The 22,359-nt window shown below is 42.6% G+C and overlaps 1 protein-coding gene across 1 annotated transcript in view; it reads right to left on the bottom strand.

Annotated features, from left to right (window-relative positions):
• LOC145415306 (LIM domain only protein 3-like) overlaps positions 1-22,359 on the bottom strand; it is a 416,801-nt gene that overhangs the window by 4,128 nt on the left and 390,314 nt on the right. The window contains exon 4 of the mRNA XM_080284577.1: positions 10,785-10,926. Within this exon, the coding sequence (XP_080140703.1) occupies positions 10,785-10,926 (142 nt within the window). The remainder of the gene's footprint in view (positions 1-10,784; positions 10,927-22,359) is intronic.

Below are 22,359 nucleotides of genomic sequence, written 5' to 3'. Positions count from 1 at the left end.
TAATTTGGGTGTTAGGAGTATGAGCAGTGGAAGAGGGTGCTTGGCTAGGTACATGGTGCTAGAAATGTTGTTTTAGGCGTGGAACTATGTTCAGAAGTTTTAGTAGTGGAATAAGGTGTTAGAAAAATGACACCCAGAGTACTGAATGCTTGGAAATAGCTAATACTAGTAATGGGTGCTAGGAAAAGAGTGTTGGTATAGGTTGTTAAATAAGGAGGTAGTAGTAGTAGTAGTGATGGATGTTAGGAGAGTGTTAGCTACAGTAGTGTGTGTGTGTGTGTGTGTGTGTGTGTGTGTGTGTGTGTGTGTGTGTGTGTGTGTGTGTGTGTGTGTGTGTGTGTAATTCAGTAAGGTGTGTGTGTGTGTGTGTAATTCAGTAAGGTCAGAAAGACACGGCTGGCAGGGGAAGGTGGTATCTGAAGCTGAAAGTGTTTTAGTTGTTAGTTTTAGCTAGGCAGGGAGGTAGGAGTGGTGCAAGGCAGGGAAATGTGAGGCAGGGAATTAACTTTCGTTGCCATGGACACACCTTGGTATTTAATCAGGCCAATTCCAATTAGGCATTTTGTTTAAGCTAATTCCAGAACATTCAGGCCGGACCCAGACCATAATAATATTCAGCTAGTACATTTTTAGCAGTCCAAAGACTTATTGAGGTGGCTTTCAAAACTCGTGACTAGCAGAACTCCCCTTAGTCGAAAGTTCATACTGTGATAGCCTGAATAAAACCACTTCCTGCATCGAAAGAAAGTGAAAAGGTTAATGTGTGAGGGGCCAGTGTGAGGCATGGGGATTTGATAATCTATGCAAAATTGAGACAGGGGGTCTGGCAATCTAGGTTGAGGCAGGGTGCTGAAAATCAAGCAAGGAGTAATGTCTGAGGTAGGATAAAGCAGAATGCGAGGGTAAGGAAGAACGGAAGGGTGAGGCAGGATGCAAGGATGAGCATGGAGGAGGAAGAATGCAGAGGTCCATGTAAGATGACAGAATAGAAAAGAATCCTGGGGTAAGGCTGAGTGCAGTGATGAGCAAGGGTGCAAGGTAAGAGTGAGGCATGTTGTGCAAAGGGTGAGGCAGGAGGCATAGATGAGTCTGGAAGAAGGAAAGGGTGCAGGAGGATGTGAAGTATGAGAAGAATACACGAGCGAGTGAGACATGAGTTAGCAAGGCGGTAGTGTTTAACTGGGTGAGACACTGGTAGATTAATGAATGATGCAAGGTGAGACAGGAAAGAAGAATCAGCAGAGAGATGGAGTGCACAAAGTGGGGCTGGGTAAAGCAAAGATGAGGAAATAAGAGCTAAATGTGAAGCAGGGGTAAGCGAAGGCAGAGTGAGGCAAGGGTGAAGCTGAGGCAGGATAAAAAGATACAAGAGGGAGATATGGCGCTAGGCGTGAGGGAGGGTGAGGCAGCTAAGGCAGGATAAAAGGATACAAGAGGAAGGTAGGTTGCAAGGAGTGCAGCAGGGTAAGGCTAAGGCAAGGTAGCAGGATGCAAGGGTGTTAACTGCGGCAGCCCGACTGACCTGACACCATCACGACGTAACCATTTCAGGCATGTCCTTCAATGGTACTTTCGTGGTCCCATTCTGCAACGAAAGGGGGACAAGTTAACGAGGAGCAAGTCAACGGGATAGGAACTATTATTAACTCTTTTGACTGCGTTGGGGGAGCTTGTTCTCTGCTGAATAAAATCATCGGAAGTCAACTAGAAGTAAATTAAAGAATGTTCTACCTCAGCAGAGCTACTATCAGCACAGCAAGACATACATAAACTGTAATTGTGTAAGGAGATTTTTTTCTCTGCTGAGTAACATAGTGAGGAATTAACCATATACGTATCACTTAATGTTCTACCATTCCACAGAAAGTTGAGTGGCCCGTTTCTTGTTACTTTACCTTATAAATACATTTTTCTTATTTTACTGAATATAATCATTTACAGTATTGAAGTATCAAGACAGGTGAACCCCAAATGAAACTTAAAAAGACGAAGGATATCTAAGTGAAATAGGATACAATCAGTATAGACAAAAGAAATTCAGAATGTAACTGGACGAACTGTGCATCATCATGAAGTAAAATATGTGGTGACAGGACTATTTCTGAGGTATATCGTGATGATGTCAAGTATATATATAAGGGACTTCATGGACTGGTACCATTGTTAACACTCTCGGGCTTCCGTGTCTCACCCTTAACCCTTTGAATGCAATGGTTTCCTGTGAACAGTTAAATTGTCTGGCGTAAGCTGGAATGAAATACGAAGAACTTAATTGTCAAAAGTTTAGTCATACAGGTTTTTAAAATTACTTTGCCAGAGGTTTCTTTTCAGTACTGGAAAATAGTCTGACACTAAACAGAATAAAGCAGGCATCTCGCAGTCACAGGGTTAACCAACTAAAAATCATCAGCCCGAATGAATTTTTTTAAATGTTAGTTCTTGCAATCAGAGGATTGTGATTCAGCTTCAGAGAGACTTTAGAATGGAAGGGTTAGGTGTCGCCTCCATTAACAATATCAGCAACAAGTTATCTCCCTTAGACTAAATGAATTTATCTGGTGGCTGGCAGATGAAAATGGTAATACATCATTGGATTCGAGGGGTTAAGATGCATGCCAAAATATACGAGAAGGCCTACCACCAGTATCAGAGGATTACTGAGTACTTTTCAGGCTCCTATTACTAACCCTCAAACAAGTAACATTTTGTGATGTTAGTATGTAACAAAAGTGATGTTCATTTGCACAGCTTGTGGAGGTGTGTACTTCCAGTGTTAGCCCTTTCACTACGATGGCCTTTTAATTTTATTCTTGGTATCTCCAGACAATTATGTTCAACTTTTTATACACTTTTCAAATTGTAGGGGTTAGATAACAGCCCTCATTACTAGGATTTCATGGCTGACAAGTAATTATCACATTAGCCCTAATAACATAATTGGAGTGTGGCAGAGGGTTAACACGTTCAATATAAAGATATTAGGTTAGTTTATTCTTGCTAGCTTCTGGCAATTTTATTCAACTTCGGAAAAGATCTCTCATACTGGAGACATTAATGAAGGATGTATCTGACCTCACCTATCAGAGAAAGTATCTCATAAGCTATATAAAAATTGTCCTGCAGTGGCAAGGATAAAACGTAATTTTACCGTTCACGGACAGAAGGGGTTACTTGACATAGTTTAACTCTGACAGTTACCAGGATTCCTGTCAGCTGAAGAAAAGCCTGGCATTAGCATGAACAAAATACCTCCATGCTTTCATGGATGCGAAAGGGATAAAAACTTTTGTATTTATGTATTTTAGTCCCCTCAGTGCCGTGAAATTTTATATTTTTACCTTTGCCACCTCCAGACTATTTCATTTAATTTACGATAACCTCCTTGGAAAGAAGGGACTAATGAAGCTATAATTAAATTTTCAAAATCTTGCTGCTTCAAGACAACTGAATACTTCATCCTAGTAAAGAAGCAAATCAGCAGGACAGGAACTATTTATAATTAACTCTTTTACTCTTTTAACTGCACTGGGAGAGCTTGTTCTGTGCCGAATAAAATCATCAGAAGTCAGTTAGAATTGAATTACATAATGTTCTACCTCAGCAAAGCAAGACCTATAAACTTTTTGATAATGTAAGGAGAGGCTTTCTATGCAAAATAACGTCATCAGGAATTGATAATACAGTATGTGTGGCCAATTCTGCCATTCCACAGGAAGTTCAGTGGTCCATTTTTTTTTTGTTAATTTGCCCTATGAATGCACACTTTTTTCTTGTAATCAATGTAGTCATTTACAGTTTGAGTATATCGGTACAAATAAAGCCAAAATGAAACTGGACATAATTCTTGTAGATGAAGTGCACGGAAGTTAAATAGGGCAGTCAGTCCGGATGAAGGGAATTCAAAATATAACTGGACGACCTGTTGACCATCAACTTAGTACAATAAGAGTGACAGGACTGTTTTTAGGGTATGATACGTTATGATGATGTCAGGTATATAGAGGACTTCAGTATCATGGGCTCCATCTCCCATCCGTAACTTTTTGAATGCAATGGTTTTCTTTGAACAGTTAAATTGTCCAGCATAAGCTGGAATAAAATACTAGGAATTTAACGGTCTATCAGAAACATAGTGGTCCGAGGTTTCTCAGGATCAGAAAATAGTCCGACACTAGCCAGAATATGGGTAAAGTAAGCAACTTGCAGTCAATGGGTTAACTGAATGAACATCTTCAGTCCAATGACATTTTTAAAGTTACTTCTTGCAATCTCAGGATGATAATCAGCTTAGGAACGACTTCAGAACTGGAAAGGCTAGATGTAGCTTCCATTAACCCTTTCAGTAACAAGCTAACAACAAGCTATCTCCCTTCGACTAAATGAAATCATCTGGTGGCAGCCTGGGGAAAATAAAAGTACGTTATCAGATTTAATGGGCTAAGATAAGCTGCTTGCCACAATATACTAGCTGACCTAATTCAAGTAAGAGAGGACTAATGAAGACTTTTCAGGCTCCTCATAGTAACCCTCAGTTGAATATCATCATCGTGTCTTAGTCTTTAACAGAGGTGACATGATCATGAGAAGGTTTATCTGCATGACCTGTGGAGGTGTACTGGTATACTTTCAGTGTTACTCCCTTCAGTACGAATAATAATATATACGAACATCGATATTTTGCCATACACTTGCAATTTTATGCGTGCGAGTGGTTATTTAAATGCATATAACAAGTAACAGTGATTTAGAAATGAGTGGTAGAGGAAGCTTTGACATGTAACAAAAAGAAAGCAAAATGATGAAGGTAGGTTATAAAAAGCTAAACAAATGAAAGATTACCTACGTATAAAGTTGATGAGCATTGTTCATAATGACATACTAAATGGGGTCATTTTTATAACATTGATCACCAGTTTTATATAATGCAAGTGTCCATAAGTTAATTAATATTTTTTTTTTTGTACTTTCTCATTACTATTCACTTAACTAGATTATGAAATGTCTAGTAACTGTTTGAGAGAATAATTTATTGTATAAGATTCGTTTCGTTTTCGTTTCGTTTCGTTTTTAAAGGCTCCAACATGCTTGCATGTGTCGGCCTTGGTCACCTAATGGCAGCTCTCCACGCTGCACGATCCATTGCAGCCTCCCTGTTCAGTCCCTTAACCTTAAGGTCATACTTAATGACCTCGTCTCATGTCTCTCGGTCTACCTCTCATAACCCCACCCCCAATATTATCACCTCTCGCCTTCCTCACCCAATTATCATCCCCCATCCTCTCCACATGTCCAAACCACCTCAATCTACCTCTCCTCATCACAACACCAATACACTCTAGTCCCATACTACCTCTCAACTCTTCCATTGTAAACCCAGCCCCTCCAGGCCTTGGATGCAGGGACGCACTGCACATCCACCTAATCATTGTCATTTCTGTATGTCTGAGCCGGCAAATATCTTCCTCCTTCACTGCCCAGGTCTCACTGCCATACAGCATTACACTCATAACACATGCTGCATACAAAGACCCCTTAGCACGTAGGGAAAGCCCTCTCAATGTCAGGAGAGGCAAGAGCTCCCTGAACTTCTTCCAACCACTTCTCACCCTAGCCACAGAGCTAGCTCCAGCCCCACCTCCAGCACACATGTCTCCCAAATAACAAAACTCTTCCACACACTCAAGAGATTCACCAGCAAGTTCCATCCTTTCACGTCTGACAATCTCCACCTGCTCACCCCGGCACGCCTTACACAGAAAATCAGCATTATCTCGCAGTCTACCTCTGATACCACTACATCTCTTATGCACCCATTTATCACACACACCGCACAAGATGGAATTGCTTCCCACGGCCTTGTGGCAAACTGCACATGGCCACTCTCCCTCGTCTTTGACAGTACCGCCACCAACCCTAGATATCACCACTTTAGTTTTATCTGCATTTACCCTTAAACCCTTTTGCCCCATACCATCTCTCCACTTCCTAAACCTTTCCTCCGCCTCCCTTTCATTCTCTGCAATCAACACCAAATCATCAGCATACAACTCCCACGGGAGTCAGTTTCTAAAGTCACGTGAAAGGGCTTCAAGTACCATGATAAACAACATGGGACTCAAGACTGACCCCTGATGCACATTCACGGAAAACTCATCACTCAAATCTGCATTCCCTCTCACCTGGGTGTGAGCACCCACATACATGGCCATAACCACCCTAACCAGCCACTCCTCCAAGCCAAGCTTTCTTATTGCCCACTTCACCACCTCTCTAGGGACTCTGTCAAAGGCCTTTTCCAAATCAACAAAAACAAAATAAAGATCCCTTCTCCTACCAATATATTTTTCCTGAAGCTGTCGAACAATGAATATGGCATCAGTGGTCCCCCTACCTGGCATAAACCCAAACTGCATCTTATCAATATTCACTCTTTCTCTAATCATACCTTCTAAAACTCTCTCCATTACCTTCATTACCTGATCTAAAAGCTTTATACCTCTATAATTTCCTCTTTTTTTTTCTCTTTTTTTTTAAGATTATGTCACCTTGCCATTCACTATGATTAATTTCATTTTGAGTAGTAGCAGGATTGGTGAAGACAGACTGATATGTAGACAGTCTTATACACAACTTATGTTTCTTTGATTGTGAAGTGTCTAGTAACTGTACAGGTCAAGACAAATGTATATAAAGCAATCTTATTCACAGCTTTAATCTTAGTAGAGTTTATAAATACAATCCAGAGTGCTTGTGAATGCTGTATGTAGTGGTTGTAAAGAAATGTTTGTCACAATAAAAAGTAAGAGATAGGTCCAAAAAAGTTATTGGTACTGACATCAAAGAAAAGAAAATGATACACAAGTCCATGACTACTCTACTGTGATGGACAGCATTTTGCATATTATTACCCCCGCCAATTAAAGTTGGAGGTGGTTATGTATACACTGCTTTGTTCACAAGACCTCAAAGAAATTTTGATGGACTTCATTGAAACTCTGTGGACATATGGGTCCTGGCCCAGAGTTGATTAAATTTTGGTGGCGATTTGAGTCGTCTGGTAGAGGCATTGGCAGAGGTATGCACTTTCAGAATGCAGTCTACTTGTTACTGCTACCACCAGACGTGTTAATCCAGTTGTAGTGATATTTCAGCCTGAAGAATTAGATAAAGCTTCCATCTTCACCTTCTCCAAGAGAGATCCAAGTTGACTTAAATCGTCTGGAAACTATCAGAGTATGAGTATGTCATCTGATTGAAAGGCCTGTTAATCTTGGCAACAGAAATAAACATAATGGAAGTAACTATACTCTTTTTTTTCTTTAACTTGGCCTAGATTTTAGTCTATTTGCAATTTATTTCAGATAGTTCAGTGGCAGGAGAATGCAATACTAGGCTCAACGCCCTTTACATAACCCTTCTTCGTAATTAGCACCATATTATAGTGTTAATCTACTGTTACAACTCGTTATTCAAGATGGAACAATAGCAATTTTTGGCCAAGTTAGAGTAAAAAGAGTATAGTTCCACAGAAATACTGGGCAGCAGTAATAGTAAATTAATTAGTAAAGAGTGAAGCAGAAATCAGTTACAGTTACATAATGCAAAATATACAGTAGAAAATAAATGTGTAAGGTATAAAAAATAAGATCAGCTAAACTGCTGGGGGATTAACTGATAACATAGGATGAAGTAACTAGGTCATTCCAAGTTATTAGTAAAGGAATGAAGTAGTAAAATAAAGTATGAATAAGAAAGAACACTGGATAATTGTAAGTAAATTATAATAGTATATTTATCAAAATATGGAATGACATAAAATAAGATCATTGAAAGATTACGTAAAATAAAATTCCTGCCACTTTAATAAGACCTTTGGCCTATCAGTTATATATTCAGCTTAGGAGAGAAATTTGGTCTCCCAGTTATATATTCAGCTTGGGAGGTTTGGATTCCCTGTTATATTCAAAGCTTAGAAGAGACTGTTGGACTCCCATTTACATATTTTCATCTTAGAGGGGCTCTTCGAGCTGGGAGGGATTATTGAAGCCTCCCTTAACACCTTCAGTCATAGGCAGAATTAAATAAATTGGCAGAGGCAAGAAAAAAGTAAATTATAAATAAAGGAATGTCCGAAGTAACCCCCTTCAATTCCATGACGAATTTTCTGGCTTTATCATGACTGTTGTCAGGCGATTTATAGATCTTTTAAGGACAGGACCCCTTGTGTTGGATGGATTATTGAAGGCTGTATCTCACCCCTTTAATTCGAAAAATCTGTCTATTGCCAGACGCCTCAGTCCTCTAATGGGTGGCCACAAACAAATCGCCTCCATGTAGCTCAGTCCCCCGCCATTTCACTGCCCTCCCCCCAGCTCATATACCTCCCCCTCTCTCATATACCTCCACTCCATCCTTCCATCTCATCCTCTGCCTTCCCCCCCCCCCTCCACCTCACTCACATACACTTTCTCGTCAGTCTCTCGCTCTCCATCCTTTTCATATGGCCAAACCACCTCAGCGTATTTCTCATAACGCTTTTATCACATCCACATCCACACCACAACGCTCCTTCACTTCCTTATTTGTCAGTCTGACTCTCCATGGAACTCCACGTACATCTGTCAGATAACTCATTTCCAATGCTTTCACTCTTGATTTTTGTCCTTCCAACAAGGTTCAAGCTTCACTTCAATCCGTCAGAGTTGGTATCACAATACAGTACTATTATGCAACGACTCTTTTGCTTCCATGCGTACTTCCATATTTCTTATCACTGCTTTCAAATAACCAGCAACCTTTCTTCCTTGTTGTACCCTTTCAAGCACTTCACCCTCCAAATTTCCATCCTTACTCATCACACTACCCAAGTACTTAAATGCACGCACATTTTCCATTTCCTCATCATCCAACTTCACTGTACATTCAGTGACTTTTTTTCTCTCGAAGATCGTAACTTTACTCTTCCCGACATTCATCTTTAGATTCCGTTTCGTGCACACTCTCCCACATTCATTCACTAAGCTTTGCAGTTCCCTTTCGTCTTCACTTAACAGTACAGTATCATCTGCAAACAACAGCACAGGAAGTTTCCAAACGCTGTCCTCTCAGTAGTGCCACTCCAATATCCACTGCCCTACCTTGTACCTCTTTCATAACCCACTCCCTATACAGATTGAACAACCATGGAGACATGACACATCCCTGTTTCAATCCAACATTCAGATAGAAAAATCCATTCAGTTCACTATCCACATGCACTGCAGCCTTAGCACCTTCATACATACCCTTCACGGCATTCGACAACTTCCCGTTTACTCCATATTCTTAATATTTTACACATTCCTTGTCTATCCACTGTGTCATATGCTTTCCCCAAATCTTGGTGAAAATTATCTGGGAAGCAAAAGAGAGAGAGAGAGAGAGGGGGGGGGAGGGGAGGAAAAAAGTAAAAGCAAATGTTGAAAGTATAGTAGAGTACGTTACGAGGCGGTCACCCTCTCATTATATATATAAGATAACGCGATAAAGCAAAGGGACAGGTGATAAGGAATAGGCGATCTCGATTGATAAAGGCTAATCGTCCTATGGTACAGATAAGCCGAGTATTTTATTCCAGCCAACGCAAGACGATTTTATTTGAGTATTTTATTCCAGCTAGCGCAAGACGATTTTATTCGGGTTAGTCAACGGAACGTGAATGCTAACAGTCACCATTATCTCACCTTTCTTATGGACAAGTATATTCCAGCTTACGCCACACTATTTTATTTAACAGACGGTGAACCAGAGGAGACTGTGAGATTGATAAAAACCAAGACGTTTGTGAGTAAGACAAGTCTATAGTGTGAATGATGAAAAAAAAATGAAAAATAAAACTCAGGTAAGGTGTTTTTCCAGCCGGTGGAATGACAGAAATAACAGACGTCCTTTAAAGACAAAAGTAATAGTCTTCTGAGGTTTAAAGTCAATGACACTGATGAGCTGAAACGGAAAGGACGCAAATTAAAAATACGTGAATACTTGGATAGCTAAAAATAAATGTCAAGGAACAGAATGGATGTTGTTGTGTGGTTTCTGTAGTGAAGGTTTTGAAGTATTTACTGGCACTGATAAACTGATAATGACTCAAAATGTTCCAAATACGGAAGACCAGAACAGCTACCAAAGAGAAAATAAGATCAAGAAGAAGACTGCGATGCTCAGTGGAAGAAACGGTAAATGACCAAGAAAGTGACGCAAAATAAAGTTAATTCAAGGAGAGGTTCATAAAAACTGATTATTTAAAGTCAAGAAACTGTGTGCTGTTGTGAGGGTTTCTTTCAGTGCTCATTGAAACGAACACTAACATGAGAGTGACGTAAGTTTGTCGCGTTAAAGACAGCGCCGGCTAGAAGAAAAATAATTAACATTCGAAAAACAAAAGTGAAAAAATAGAGGAAAAGAAAGCGTGTTGTGAACGTCTGTAGTGGTCAGAGGAAAACGTGAATGTCTGCAGTATCATTAACCTGACGAGTTGGACAAAATGAAGGAAAATAAAACCAACTTCGAACAGCAAGAGAGTTTATAGCTTTAAAAAACAGAAAATACAAAAGCAAGACAAGGATTTCGTGTTGTTGTGAAGGTTATGTAGTAAACAGTGGAAGGAACACTAAATGATACTGCCAGTAAGATTTCGCAAAATAACCTAGAAAAAGAGCACTAAAGAAAAAAAAAACTGAAAGTCGAGAAAAAATAATGCGTGCTGTTGTGAAGGTTCTGCAGTGCTCAGTGGAAGGAACGCTAACCTGGAGGTCACTAACTTGTCGCTTGATGTGGGCCAGGGAGTCTGAGGAGTATGACATGTTGGCGAACACCATTCTCTCCTCGTAGTCGTACTCGCACAGGATCTTGTTGTCGCACAGGTAAAACCGGTCACCCACGCAGAATCTGATGGATGGGGAGAAGGCAGGGTTTAATTTCTACGAAGGGGTGAAAGCAGGTGTTTTAGAGAGGGATTTTGGTTGGAGAGGAGGAATGGTTGGAAAAAAGTGTGTGTGTGTGTGTGTGTGTGTGTGTGTGTGTGTGTGTGTGAACAATATTTTACTCTTTAGGCACATTCAACAGAGGCACGAAGATTTCTAAGTATTGTAATAGTAGCATATAGTCTTAGCTGCTGTACATAATAGTATATTATTGTGCTGTAGTAGAAAATTTTGTTGAGAGTCTAAGTACCGGAGGGATCAGCATAAATAGCTGTTTGAGTAGGGATATATTCTCGCACTGAACTAAATAGGAGCCTTTGTTTACTTACTAATGAAGCAAATGAGGTTGAAGAACGATGCTCGTATTTCTTTGACAAGCAAAGGAAAAGACAATAGCAAAGGGATTAAATTTCATGAAAGACTAGCTAAGGAAAAGACAATAGCAAAGGGACTAAACTTCATGAGAGACTAGTTAAGGAAAAGACAGTAGCAAAGAGACTAAAGTTCATGACAGCTTAGACATCGTATACAATTTAATGGTATACAGGTCGATGAATTAAAAGAAGCTGTGAATATTTCTAGGATAAGAACTACCAAACATATTAAACATTTCCCCGACAAAAAAAGGCGGTGATATTGGCAACAGAAAAATATATATCAAACACGGATTTACAAGGAGACTCATATTCCTCTTCCGACGATCCTACAAAAAATATATTGACTAAACAGCAAAGGGCGAACGATAAAGATTTACAACGAAGAACGCATATTTTCTCGCACCAGCAGCTACAAAGGAGAAGAGGACGGGGAGTGAGAGGGAGGAGTAAGGGAGGGGGAAGAGGATTGGGGGAGAGAAGAGTGGGGCAGAGAGGAGTAGGGGAGGGGGAAGATGAGGAAGGGGGAAGATGAGGGGAGGCGAGAAGAGAAACATACGGTGGAGGGAGAGAAAGAGAAGAAGAGGATAAATGGAGGAAAACAGGATGGAATGAGAGAGAGGGGAAACGGAAAAGGAGGAGCAAGAGATAGGAAGAGAAAAGGACAAACGAAGGAAAGAGGGGATGGTGATAGAGAAGAGGGAAACCGTAAAGAGAGGGAAGAAGAGAAACAGAAGAAGGGGGGGGGGAAGGATTAGGGAAGGTAAGAAAGAAGGGAAAGGTGACCGGAGGAGGAGAGAGATCAAGGAGGAGAGAACGAGAAGAGGGGGGGTTCAGGGGTAAGGGGGGTTCCGGGGTGAGGGGGGGGGAATGAGGTCTCCTAGGCGCAACAAGACAACATGTTAATACGACTAGCCGATGGGGGGCAGGGGGGTGGCGGCGCTTGGGTGCGGACGGCAGGCGTGTCAATATACCGGACCCCACGCTTCGTTACTCGCACGGGGGATGCAAAGCAGGGGGTAGGGGGAATGGAGAGAGAGAGAGAGAGAAAGAGAGAGAGAGAGAGAGAGAGAGAGAGAGAGAGAGGGGGAATATAGGGATAAAATCAAAACAGGTAAGAAACTGGGAAAAGAGAGGGGGGGATAGAATGGACAGGGGGTGGGAAGAGAGAGAAAGGAAACAAGAGAAGAGAGACAGAACAGAGGAAGAGGTAGGGAGAAAGCAAGGAATAGAGGAAGAAGAGGAAGGAAGCAAAATGGGTTATTGGAAACTGAAGATAGAAAGAAAAAATGGAGATGAGAATGTGGGAGAGGAGAAAGAATGGGAGAGAAATACAGAATGGGTATGCGAGAAATAAGGAGGAGGGGAAGGAGCAGGAGTAGGGGGAGGAGGTGAGGGGAGGGAAAAGAAGTAGCGGAGAGAGTGAAGGGAGAGGAGGGGAAAGGGGAAGAGAAAAAGAGAGAAGGGATAGAATTGGAAAGGGGAAGAGAAAAGGAGATAAGGAAGAGTGAGGTGGAGGAAAGATGAAGAGGGGTCGGAGAGAGAAGGAAGTAGGAAGAGAAAGACGGCCGGAGAGAGGAGAGAAATGAGGAGAGGAGAAGAGGGAGACGTGGGAAGGAGGATGAGAGAAAAGGATAAGCGAGAGAAAGTGGAAGAGTTGAGGTAAATGAAAAAGGAAATGGGACAGAGTGAGGAATAGAGAAACAAAAGGGGAGAGAGAGAGAGAGAGAGAGAGAGAGAGAGAGAGAGAATAATGAGCAGAAAAGTAAAGGTAAAAGTAAAGTAACATTGGGAGGAAGGACAAAATAAAGACACTGAACTTGACGGACAGTGAAAGATAATGGAAGAGGAGAATAAAGCAAAATGAAAGATTAAGAGGAAGGTAAATGGAAAGCTAAAAGGAAGGAGAAGGGAAGAAGGATAAAGTGAGGTGAAGGGGAGACTCGAGGATATAAGCAGAGCATCTAAGGGATGATGTGTAACTTTGACCAGTGGGCGAATACGATATGTAAAGACATCTGGAAGGGGGAGGGGGTGACGGGGGAGGAGGAAAGAGGGAAGAGGGCAGTGGAGGGGAGAGAAGAAGACGGGGCAGAGGGGGAGAAAGGGAAAGGATGGCAAAGGGCGTGAAGAGAGGAAGGAAGAAGGGAGAAGAGAAGGCGGAAAGTGGTGGTGGTGAGAGGGAATGGATAGAGGAGATGGGGGGATAGAGCGGGGAGAAGGGGGGAGAATAGGGGGGAATGGGGTATACAGATGGGAGGAGTCGCAAAGGGGGGAGTACCGTACGTACCGTTAAGTGGAGAGGAGGAAAAGGGGGAAACAAGATCATGAGGAAAACAAAAGGGGAAAATTGAGGAGAAAAAAGTAGGGACTAAGATGAAGTGAAGAAAGACGTAAGAGAACAGAGGAAGACCAGAGGGATAGGCTGAAGTTGGAAGGTGATAGTGAAGTGGAGTGAGAAAGAGGGGTAAGGTGATAGAGGTGGTAGGTGATTGAGGGTGAGAGGATGGTGAGGGGAGGAAAGAAGAGGTAGTGAGGGTTAGAGGGTGGTGCTGAGTTGGTGGTGCTGAGTTGGTGGTGCTGAGTTGGTGGTGGTGGTGGTGAAGGGAAGTGAGGGTGAGGGGTTGAGTGCGAGATGTCAGGGAGAAAACTGAAGAGGAGGAGGGAGAAATAAAAAGTGAAGGGAAAGGAATAAAATGGACGGGGATAAGGTGTGATATAGGTGAAGGGTTTGAGGTGACTGGATTTTTATTTTCTTTTTTACACGATTCTGGGCATAGATTTAACATTCCGCTCCTTAAATACCGCTCCAACGTTCCTTCCCTGTATCACACGCTCCTTCATATGGCACCACTTCGGCACTAATAGCCACCGTCCATATTGAACACATGCTAGGGCTGTCGGTTTCGTCTTTGCTGTGATGGCATTATTATTATTATTATTATTTTTTTTATGACAAGCTTTAGTGGGTCTTGTGGACGACCAGTAAACTTTATATTAAGGAAATATAAATAAGTAAATGGTCCCTGCCGTAGCCTGAGATCGAACTAGCGTCCTTTCGAACAGCATATCACTTATCTAACCACTTGAGGGAGGTTTGGTAATGGTGATGAAATGATGTGATTATAGTGAAAGTCAGGCCTGCGCTGGAGCTATTACAGACTTCCATTACTGATGATGATGATGATGATGATTGAGGGAGGAATGTGAAAGGTATTCGATTATGAGGAAGGTGTGAAAGAGGTTGGTGATGAAAGGTCAGCGTGTGTGTGGGGAGGAGGGGGTAAAAGGGCAAGGTGTGAGAGATGTTAAGAGAGGGGAAGGGAGGGACAGAGAAAGAGAGGGGAGGGGGGAGAGGGAGGCAAGGAGTGAGAATGGTGTTAAGAGTGAGAAGGAGAGTGTGATGGGATGTAAGATTGAACTGTGAGAGGTGTTAAGTGTACAGTGTGACGTGTTGGGGGTATTAGAATGAGGAAGTTGAGAGAGCTAGAGTGAAAAAAAAAATTAGTGCTTGAGAGAGAACTGAGTGGTAATTGTGAGTGTGTGTGTGTGTGTGTGTGTGTGTGTGTGTGTGTGTGTGTTGGGAATGTGGGACGTGTCAGGGCTGGAGGAACGAGCTGAGAGGGATGGGTTTAAGAATAAGAGTTTATATTTTGTTTTACCTCATTACGAGACGAGTATATTTTGCACACGTCAGTTCAGTAACAGGAGCCCCAGACAGGAACAGCAGTGGGCAGTAAGTACATCGTTTATGATGCTATATAATACTCGCCGTCTCATGCTACTACATCAACTTTCCCCTTAATTATACTAGATTTACTGTACACACACCTATGCTAGGTTAGTATTTATTACGGAATGTTAATATTTATGTTTACACTGAAAATATAATAGATAATATGACCGTTATAATATTATGGTTAACTTTTGAGAGAGTGTGTGTGTGTGTGTGTGTGTGTGTGTGTGTGTGTGTGTGTGTGTGTGTGTGTGTGTGTGTGTGTTTTCAGCCTGCTAGGAGAGGTCGAGGAGTGAAGTGTGATAATGGGTAATAAGAAGTGCTGAGCCAGAGGGGGGAAGTGAAGTGTTGAGCATAAGGGGGAAATGAAGTGTTGAACATGAGGGAGAAATGAAGTGTTGAGGGGGGAAATGCTGGTGAGATAATTGTGAGAGGAAAGAGGGAAATGGAAGAATGAGTGTGTTTGAGTGAAGTTGACAGTGAGAGGGGAAGGGAGAGAACAGAGAGAAGGGGGTGAGAATGAGTGTCAGAGTGAGTGAGAGTGAAGTTAAAAGTATTAGAGAATAAGAGAGAGATGGAAGAAAGGATCGGGTGAGTGTTAGAATGAGTAAGAAAGCGTAAGAATGAAGGGAGGTGAGGAGAGAGGAGAGGAGAAAGGATTGAGTGTTGGAGTGATTTTGAAAGTGTGAGAGGTTAAAAGTGAGAGAGGTTGTAAGAGTGTTTAAAAGTGAGGGGAGGGGAGGTGATAAGAGGAGAGGAGAAAGGATAGAGTGAGTTTGGAAGCGTGAGAGGTTAAAACTGAGAGGGGATGTGGGAGTGTTAGACTGAGGGGAGGAGAGGGAGATGAGAGGAGAGTAGGGGTGGGGAGAGAGAGGAGGGGAGGGAAGAGAAGGAAAGGTAATAACACGTTTATAGCCAAAGTGTCAGGGCAGCTAATGAGTAAAGTTTGGATGGTGCTTGTGTGTGAAAGAGAGAGAGAGAGAGGGAGAGGGAGAGGGGTGTGTGTGAGAAAGGGAGTGTAGAGGGTGTGTGTGAGAAAGGGAGTGTAGAGGGTGTGTGTGAGAAAGGGAGCATGGGAGGATGTGTGAGACAGGGGAGTGTGAGAGGAGGGGTGTGAGAGAAAGGGAGTGAGTGGGAGTGTGTGAGAAAGGTGGTGTGTGAAAAGGATTGAGTGGGGGTGTGTGTGAGGGGTTCGTGTGGGGAGTGGAAGAGGGGTGTGTGTGAGAAGGGAGAGTGTGAGAGAGGGGTGTGTGTGAGAAGGGAGAGTGTGAGAGAGGAGAATGTGAGAGGGGTGTTTGTGTGTGAAAAAGGGAGTGTGAGAGGGGTATGTGAGAGGGGTATGTGTAAGGTTATGTGTACTGAATGTGTGTGTGTGTGTGTGTGTGTGTGTGTGTGTGTGTGTGTGTGTGTGTGTGTGTGTGTGTACCTCTCTCTCTCTCTCTCTCAAACATGCAACCCAACTCCTTGATATTACGTCATCCATCTCTCTGATCCCCCCCTTATCTCCTCTCCATCACGACCCCCCCCTCGCCTCCCCCCTCCCTCCATCACAACTCCCTCTTCTCCTCACACTCTCCCTTCCTCCACCACTGACCCTCCCAATCAATTCTCTCTCTCTCTCTCTCTCTCTCTCTCTCTCTCTCTCTCTCTCTCTCTCTCTCTCTCTCTCTCTCTCTCTTCATCCATTTTTTTCCATCCCTTCATGTCTCACCTTGCAGTTCCTTTCCTCCCTCCATCACTCTTTCCACCATCCCTCCTTCCCTCCCTCCACTTCTCTCCTCCCTCCCTCACGTTTCACAACACTCCCCCTAAGGTGAACCCTTGTAGGTGTATTTTAACCAAACAAACTCGATTCCTCTTCAGTCTTCTCCCCACTTACTCCTCTCCCTCTTTCCTCCTCTTCCTCTTCTCCCGATTACTTCACTCCCTTTTCTCTCCACTTCTTCTCCTACTTCGTCCTCTTTACACTTTCTCCTTTTCCACATCACTTTTCCCTGTACCTCGTCTTAGCCACTTATTCCTCTCTCTCTCTCATCCTTTTCTCTTCCTCTTCACTTCTCTGTCTTCTTCATCTTTCTCACTTACTCCTCTCCCTCTTCATTTTCTCTCCTCTTACTCATTTCCCCCTTCCTCCTCTTCCATTTCACTGTACTTGGATTTTTCTTCTTCCGTTCCGCGAGCTCTCCTAATATTTATCTTTTTCTTCTGATTACTCATTTGCTTTTCTTTCCATCCCTTACATCCATTTCCTCTTCCTACACTTTGTGTTTTCTTTCTTTCTTCTCTCCATTTTTCTCCCACTACATCTTCCATCTGTCTGCTTCTCCTTCCTTTGATTGCATACTTCATTTGCCAGTCATCTTCCTCCTATCACGTCTTCCTTTTCTTCCTCCTCATCCTTTTCTTCCTCCTCTCTGTAGTTTCCATTCTTCTGCACCTCCTCCCTTAATGTAGTCCTTCCTCGTTCTTGCATCTTGCTTTTCCTCTTCCTTCTCTTTATACCAGATTCTTCCTCTTCCTGTTCTTCAGTTATTTTCTCAACTTTTATTCTTCCTCCTCACTAAATTTTCTTCCTCGTCTTTGTCTCCATTTAAGTTTTCTTACACTTTCTGCGTTTTTTTTTTTTTTTTTTTTCGCAGTTCCACATCCCCCCGTTTCTCATAATTTTCTCTTTCATAATTAGTGTTTTTCCCTTTTTTTTTTTTTTCCCCTAACACTTTGCTATTTGTGTTTCTCTTTCTCTTTCATTCCCTTTCCACTTTTAAATTCCCTGTTCTCTTCCCCTTTCTTCCCAATCTTTCGTTTCTTAATTTTCTCCATGTTTACTACCCCTTAATGCAGTATCTTACATCATTTACTTTCTTCACATTTCTCCTTGTTTCTGCCCTGTCTTCTCTTTTTCCCTTTTACATCAGTTATCTCAATCTCTTTTACTTTTTCCCTTTTCTCTTCTTCTATACTCCGTCAATTCCCTCTTACATTATTATCTCCTCTTTTCCAGTGTCTCTACAGTTCCTTCTTCAGTTATTTCATTCCTCTCTTCACTCTCCTTGCCTCTTTTCCACCCCGTCTCTCCCATTCTCACTTTCATCAATTATTGGATACCTCTTCACTTTCCTCCTCTTCAACATTCCATCCTACCGAGTTCCATTCCAATTCTCTTCTCTCTCTCTCTCTCTCTCTCTCTCTCTCTCCTCATCTGTTGTCTGCATCCTTCCCTCATCCCTTTCTTTCATCTTCCTCTTGCTTTTCCTACCTCCTCCTATTTTCCCATTTCTTTATCAGTTTCATCTGTAACCCTCCCTTCTCTTTCCCCAACCCCTCCCTCTCCAGCAGCTTTCTCTCCAATCCCCCCACGTCTCGTCTTTTCTCAGTCTCTCCTCCTCATTTCCAGTTTTCTCTCCTCCTTTCCTCCCTCCTTCCTTACCTCCCCTCTCCCATCCTTCATTTCTTACCATACATCCTCCCAATCTCCTCTTACATTTCTTTCTTTCCATTCCTAATCCCCCCATTCCCCTTCCCTTGATTTCTCTCTCTCTCTCTCTCTCTCTCTCTCTCTCTCTCTCTCTCTCTCTCTCTCTCTCTCTCGACGCCCCTCACTGTAGTCCTCCCCACCATCTCGAATCTCTCCTCCTCCTCCTCCAGTTCTCCTTACTTCTCTCCAGTCACCTCAGTCCTCATTCTCTCCTCTCCCGCCCTTCCTTTTTATGTCTCCTCCAGTCTTCTCTCTTCCTGTTCTCCTTACTCCCCTCCTTTAACACATCTCCATTCTTCTCTCCCAACCGTTAGTCCTCCCCACACCCCTCGGTCTGTCCCTTTACTCTTCAATCCTTCCCTCCCCTCAGTCTTCCTTCTCTACTCCTCAGTCCTCCATCCCATCTCGGTCTTCCTTTTCAATCTTCCTCTCCACTTCATTTCTCTCCAGTCCTTCTCCCCACCTTATTCTTCTCCTCAGTCGTCCTCCCCCACGCTTCTCAGTCCTTCCCCATCCCTCCGCCGTCCTCCACAAACCCCCTCCGGTCCCCTTCTTTCCCCTCCTCCTCAGTCGTCCCCACGTCGTCTCCGATCTCCTCTCTTCCAATTCTCCTTACTCCCCTCCTCTAACACCCCCTCAACCCCCCCAAGCCTCTGATCTCTCTCTCATATGAACGCGCGACCATAAAACTAAGCCGAGTTCGAAACCCTGGCTCCAAGACCGATCCGAACCGACGGGGAGAACCGGACAGACACACGGAGAGTGGAGAAAAGCGGCCTGGACTGCCCGTTTAATTGGATCATATATCACTCCTATTGATTAATCAAAGTTCCTGACGCTGGGTGGTAGGGGGAGGAGGGAGGCAAAAGAAACGTAAGAATGGAACGTTTAATTAAATTGACGAAGGGATTAAAAAAATGGAGCGGGCGCGTTCGAATACGGAGCGAAGGCAAAAACGCGACACATTCTTTCGCAGTGTGATCAACGCGCGCCTCTTAGTCTAATTGGAACCTCGTCAACATTTTTGAAAAATTACATAACAAGGGCGCAGTTAATTAAGACTGAGCAAATAGCGGCCAGGGGAACTTGGCTGTTGCTCATTATTAACCCGCCTGTACACGGCCTGCCCTCAGTCGGGGTAAACACGCTCACGTCTTGTGCTCGCCTCTGCTCTGCACTGCTCTGCTTTACTCTGCTCTACATTGCTCTACTTTACTCTGCTCTACATTGCTCAGCTTTGTTACTCTACATTGCTCAGCTTTACTCTGCTCTACACTACTCTGCTATACAATACGATGCTTTGCTCTACACTACTGTTGTCCACAACTCCTATCCCTACATTGCTCTCTTGCTTTGTTCTCCCCTGCTTTCGTCTGCCTTGCTCTACACTACTGTTGTTTTCCTTTGCATTGCTCAACCTTTTGGTTCTCTGTACTGCACAACACTTGTCATTCCATCATCTCTCCAGCACTGCTCTACACTGCGTTTCTCTCCCTTTCACTGCACTACTGTACACACTATGCACTGGTATAGCTAAGATTTTTTTTTTTTTTTTTTTTTTTTTTGTACCTCATACCATTTTGTGCTGTTCTCTCTCATCACACACTGCATTATTCTCCTTTACACTTCCCTGTACACCTGTTCCCGATATTGCTTGCTCTGTTCTATTACACTTTATTGTTCATTATTTGACATTGTTCTTCATTACTGTCCTTCCCTGTTGTCCCTTACATAGCTTTCCACTGCTCTGTTCGATCTTATGTCAGTCTGCACCGCTTCACACTATTTCTCCCTCACACTGTTCTACGAGTTTCTCATCTGGCCTAAAATACCGATTCCTGCCACTGCATTCTCCTTCACACACACACACACACACACACACTCTCTCTCTCTCTCTCTCTCTCTCGTCTTGCATTTTACAATTTTCTCTTGAAATATTTTAACCTTTATATGTTAGAACTTTATAACATTCATATTTATCTTTACATACTCCAGGCCTTACTTTTTTTTAACATCTGCAAGACAAGTGTTCGTAGGTCATTTGTAATTCCCAGACATTTTATGGAGAACAAAAGCACAAGTGTTCAAGCCAAGGCAGGTGTTCTGGTGAGAGCAGTGAATATACTGTACGTGTACACACACACACACACACACACACACACACACACACACACACACACACACACACACACACACCTCACAGTTACCACTCCTTTCTCTCCAACACTAAGTTTTTTCACTCTAGCAGTCTCAATTCTCTCATTCTAACACCCCCAACACGTCACACTACACAACGCCTCTCACACTTCACTCTTACATCCCATCACACTCTCCTTCTCACTCTTAACATCATTCTCACTCATTGCCTCCCCCCTCCCTCCTCTCCCCCTCACTCTCTGTCCCTCACTTCCCCCTCTCTCTGTCCCTCACACTCACACTCTCTCTCTCTCTCTCTCTCTCTCTCTCTCATGCATTTATATTGTGCATTTTTCCTTGTCAATTCCTCTTTCTTATTTATTACCATTTTACAGAAACTTTTTATTTTCTCTTTATTTTCACCTTGGTTACACTCCGCTCACTTTATTTTCTCACTTTACAGTTAGCTTCTGTTGCCGGCTTTAATTTCTCATTTTCTCACTCACCAATTACCGTTCTTTGCTTTATTTCATTTTGCTTTTCTTTCACTGACAGTCATGTAGTTTTTACTTTTCACATGTTTCCATTATTTACTAATTATTTACATTTTCTTGTTTCTTGTTAATTCTCCCTTCCATTAAAATAATAATAATAATAATAATAAATAATAATAATAATAATAATAATAATAACAGGTATAATACTGTAAATATGATAATGAGAATCGTAGCAGTACTACTACTATTACTACTACAACTGCTGCTACTAAATAATAATAATAATAATAATAATAAACAGTTTTTACATTTAAAGTTAAGTTGTTATTTTTCTCCATGCATTAGAGTCATGATCATTTTTTCCTTTACAGTCAGTTCTCTTCCATTATACTTTTTCTTTTTTCTTCTCATTTCCTCCTCAGTTTTCTTCCCTTCTCTTCCATTGATTTTTCTTATCCATTTTTTCCTCAAATTTCCTTCCCGTTTCTTCCATTTTTTATTTTTTTTTGTCGTCTTCCTCCATTTTCTCTCTCTTCCTCAACGATTTCCCCTTATTGACTTTCCTACGTGTTTTCTTATCAACTCAACTCTCGCTAAAGCAACGTTGTACCTTTTTTTTTTTTTTTTTTTTTTTTTTTTTTACACAACCACTAATGAGGTCCAAGCTTTGTAAGGAGCGTGAGGGAGGAGGAGGAGGAGGAGGAGGAAATGGGGAAGGAAGGGGAAGAGAGAAGGGGAGGAGGAGGATATGGGGAAGGGAGGAGGAGGATATGGGGAAGGGAGGAGGAGGAGGATATGGGGAGGGAAGGAGGAGGAGGATATGGGGAGGGAAGGAGGAGGAAATGGAATGGGGAAGGAGCAGGGGAAGAAGGAGCAGGGGAAGAACGAGGAGGAGGAGGAAATTGGGAGGGTAGGACAGGAGGAGGAGGAGAAAATGGGGAGGGAAGGAGGGGGGGAAGGAAATGAGGAGGAAGAAGAAAGTATGGGTGGGAGGAGGAAATGGGGAGCAAAAAGGGAAAGAGGTGGAAAAGAACGCGAATAGGAAGGGAGGGGGAAGAGGGACAACGAGGTAGAACTGACAAGAGAGGAGGTAAGGTAGGAAGGAATAAGGATGGAGGAGGCGGAGGATGGTAAAGACGGAGGAAGGAGACAGGGATGGAAGGGGGGAACTCTGTGAGAG

The sequence above is a fragment of the Coenobita brevimanus genome, chromosome 102 (assembly GCF_032717465.1).
Source record: "Coenobita brevimanus isolate Jiangsu-jjx chromosome 102, ASM3271746v2, whole genome shotgun sequence".
Lineage (NCBI taxonomy): Eukaryota > Metazoa > Arthropoda > Malacostraca > Decapoda > Coenobitidae > Coenobita > Coenobita brevimanus.
The sequence above is the reverse complement of the archived record's forward strand: the minus strand, read 5'-3'. Positions and strand labels throughout refer to the sequence as shown.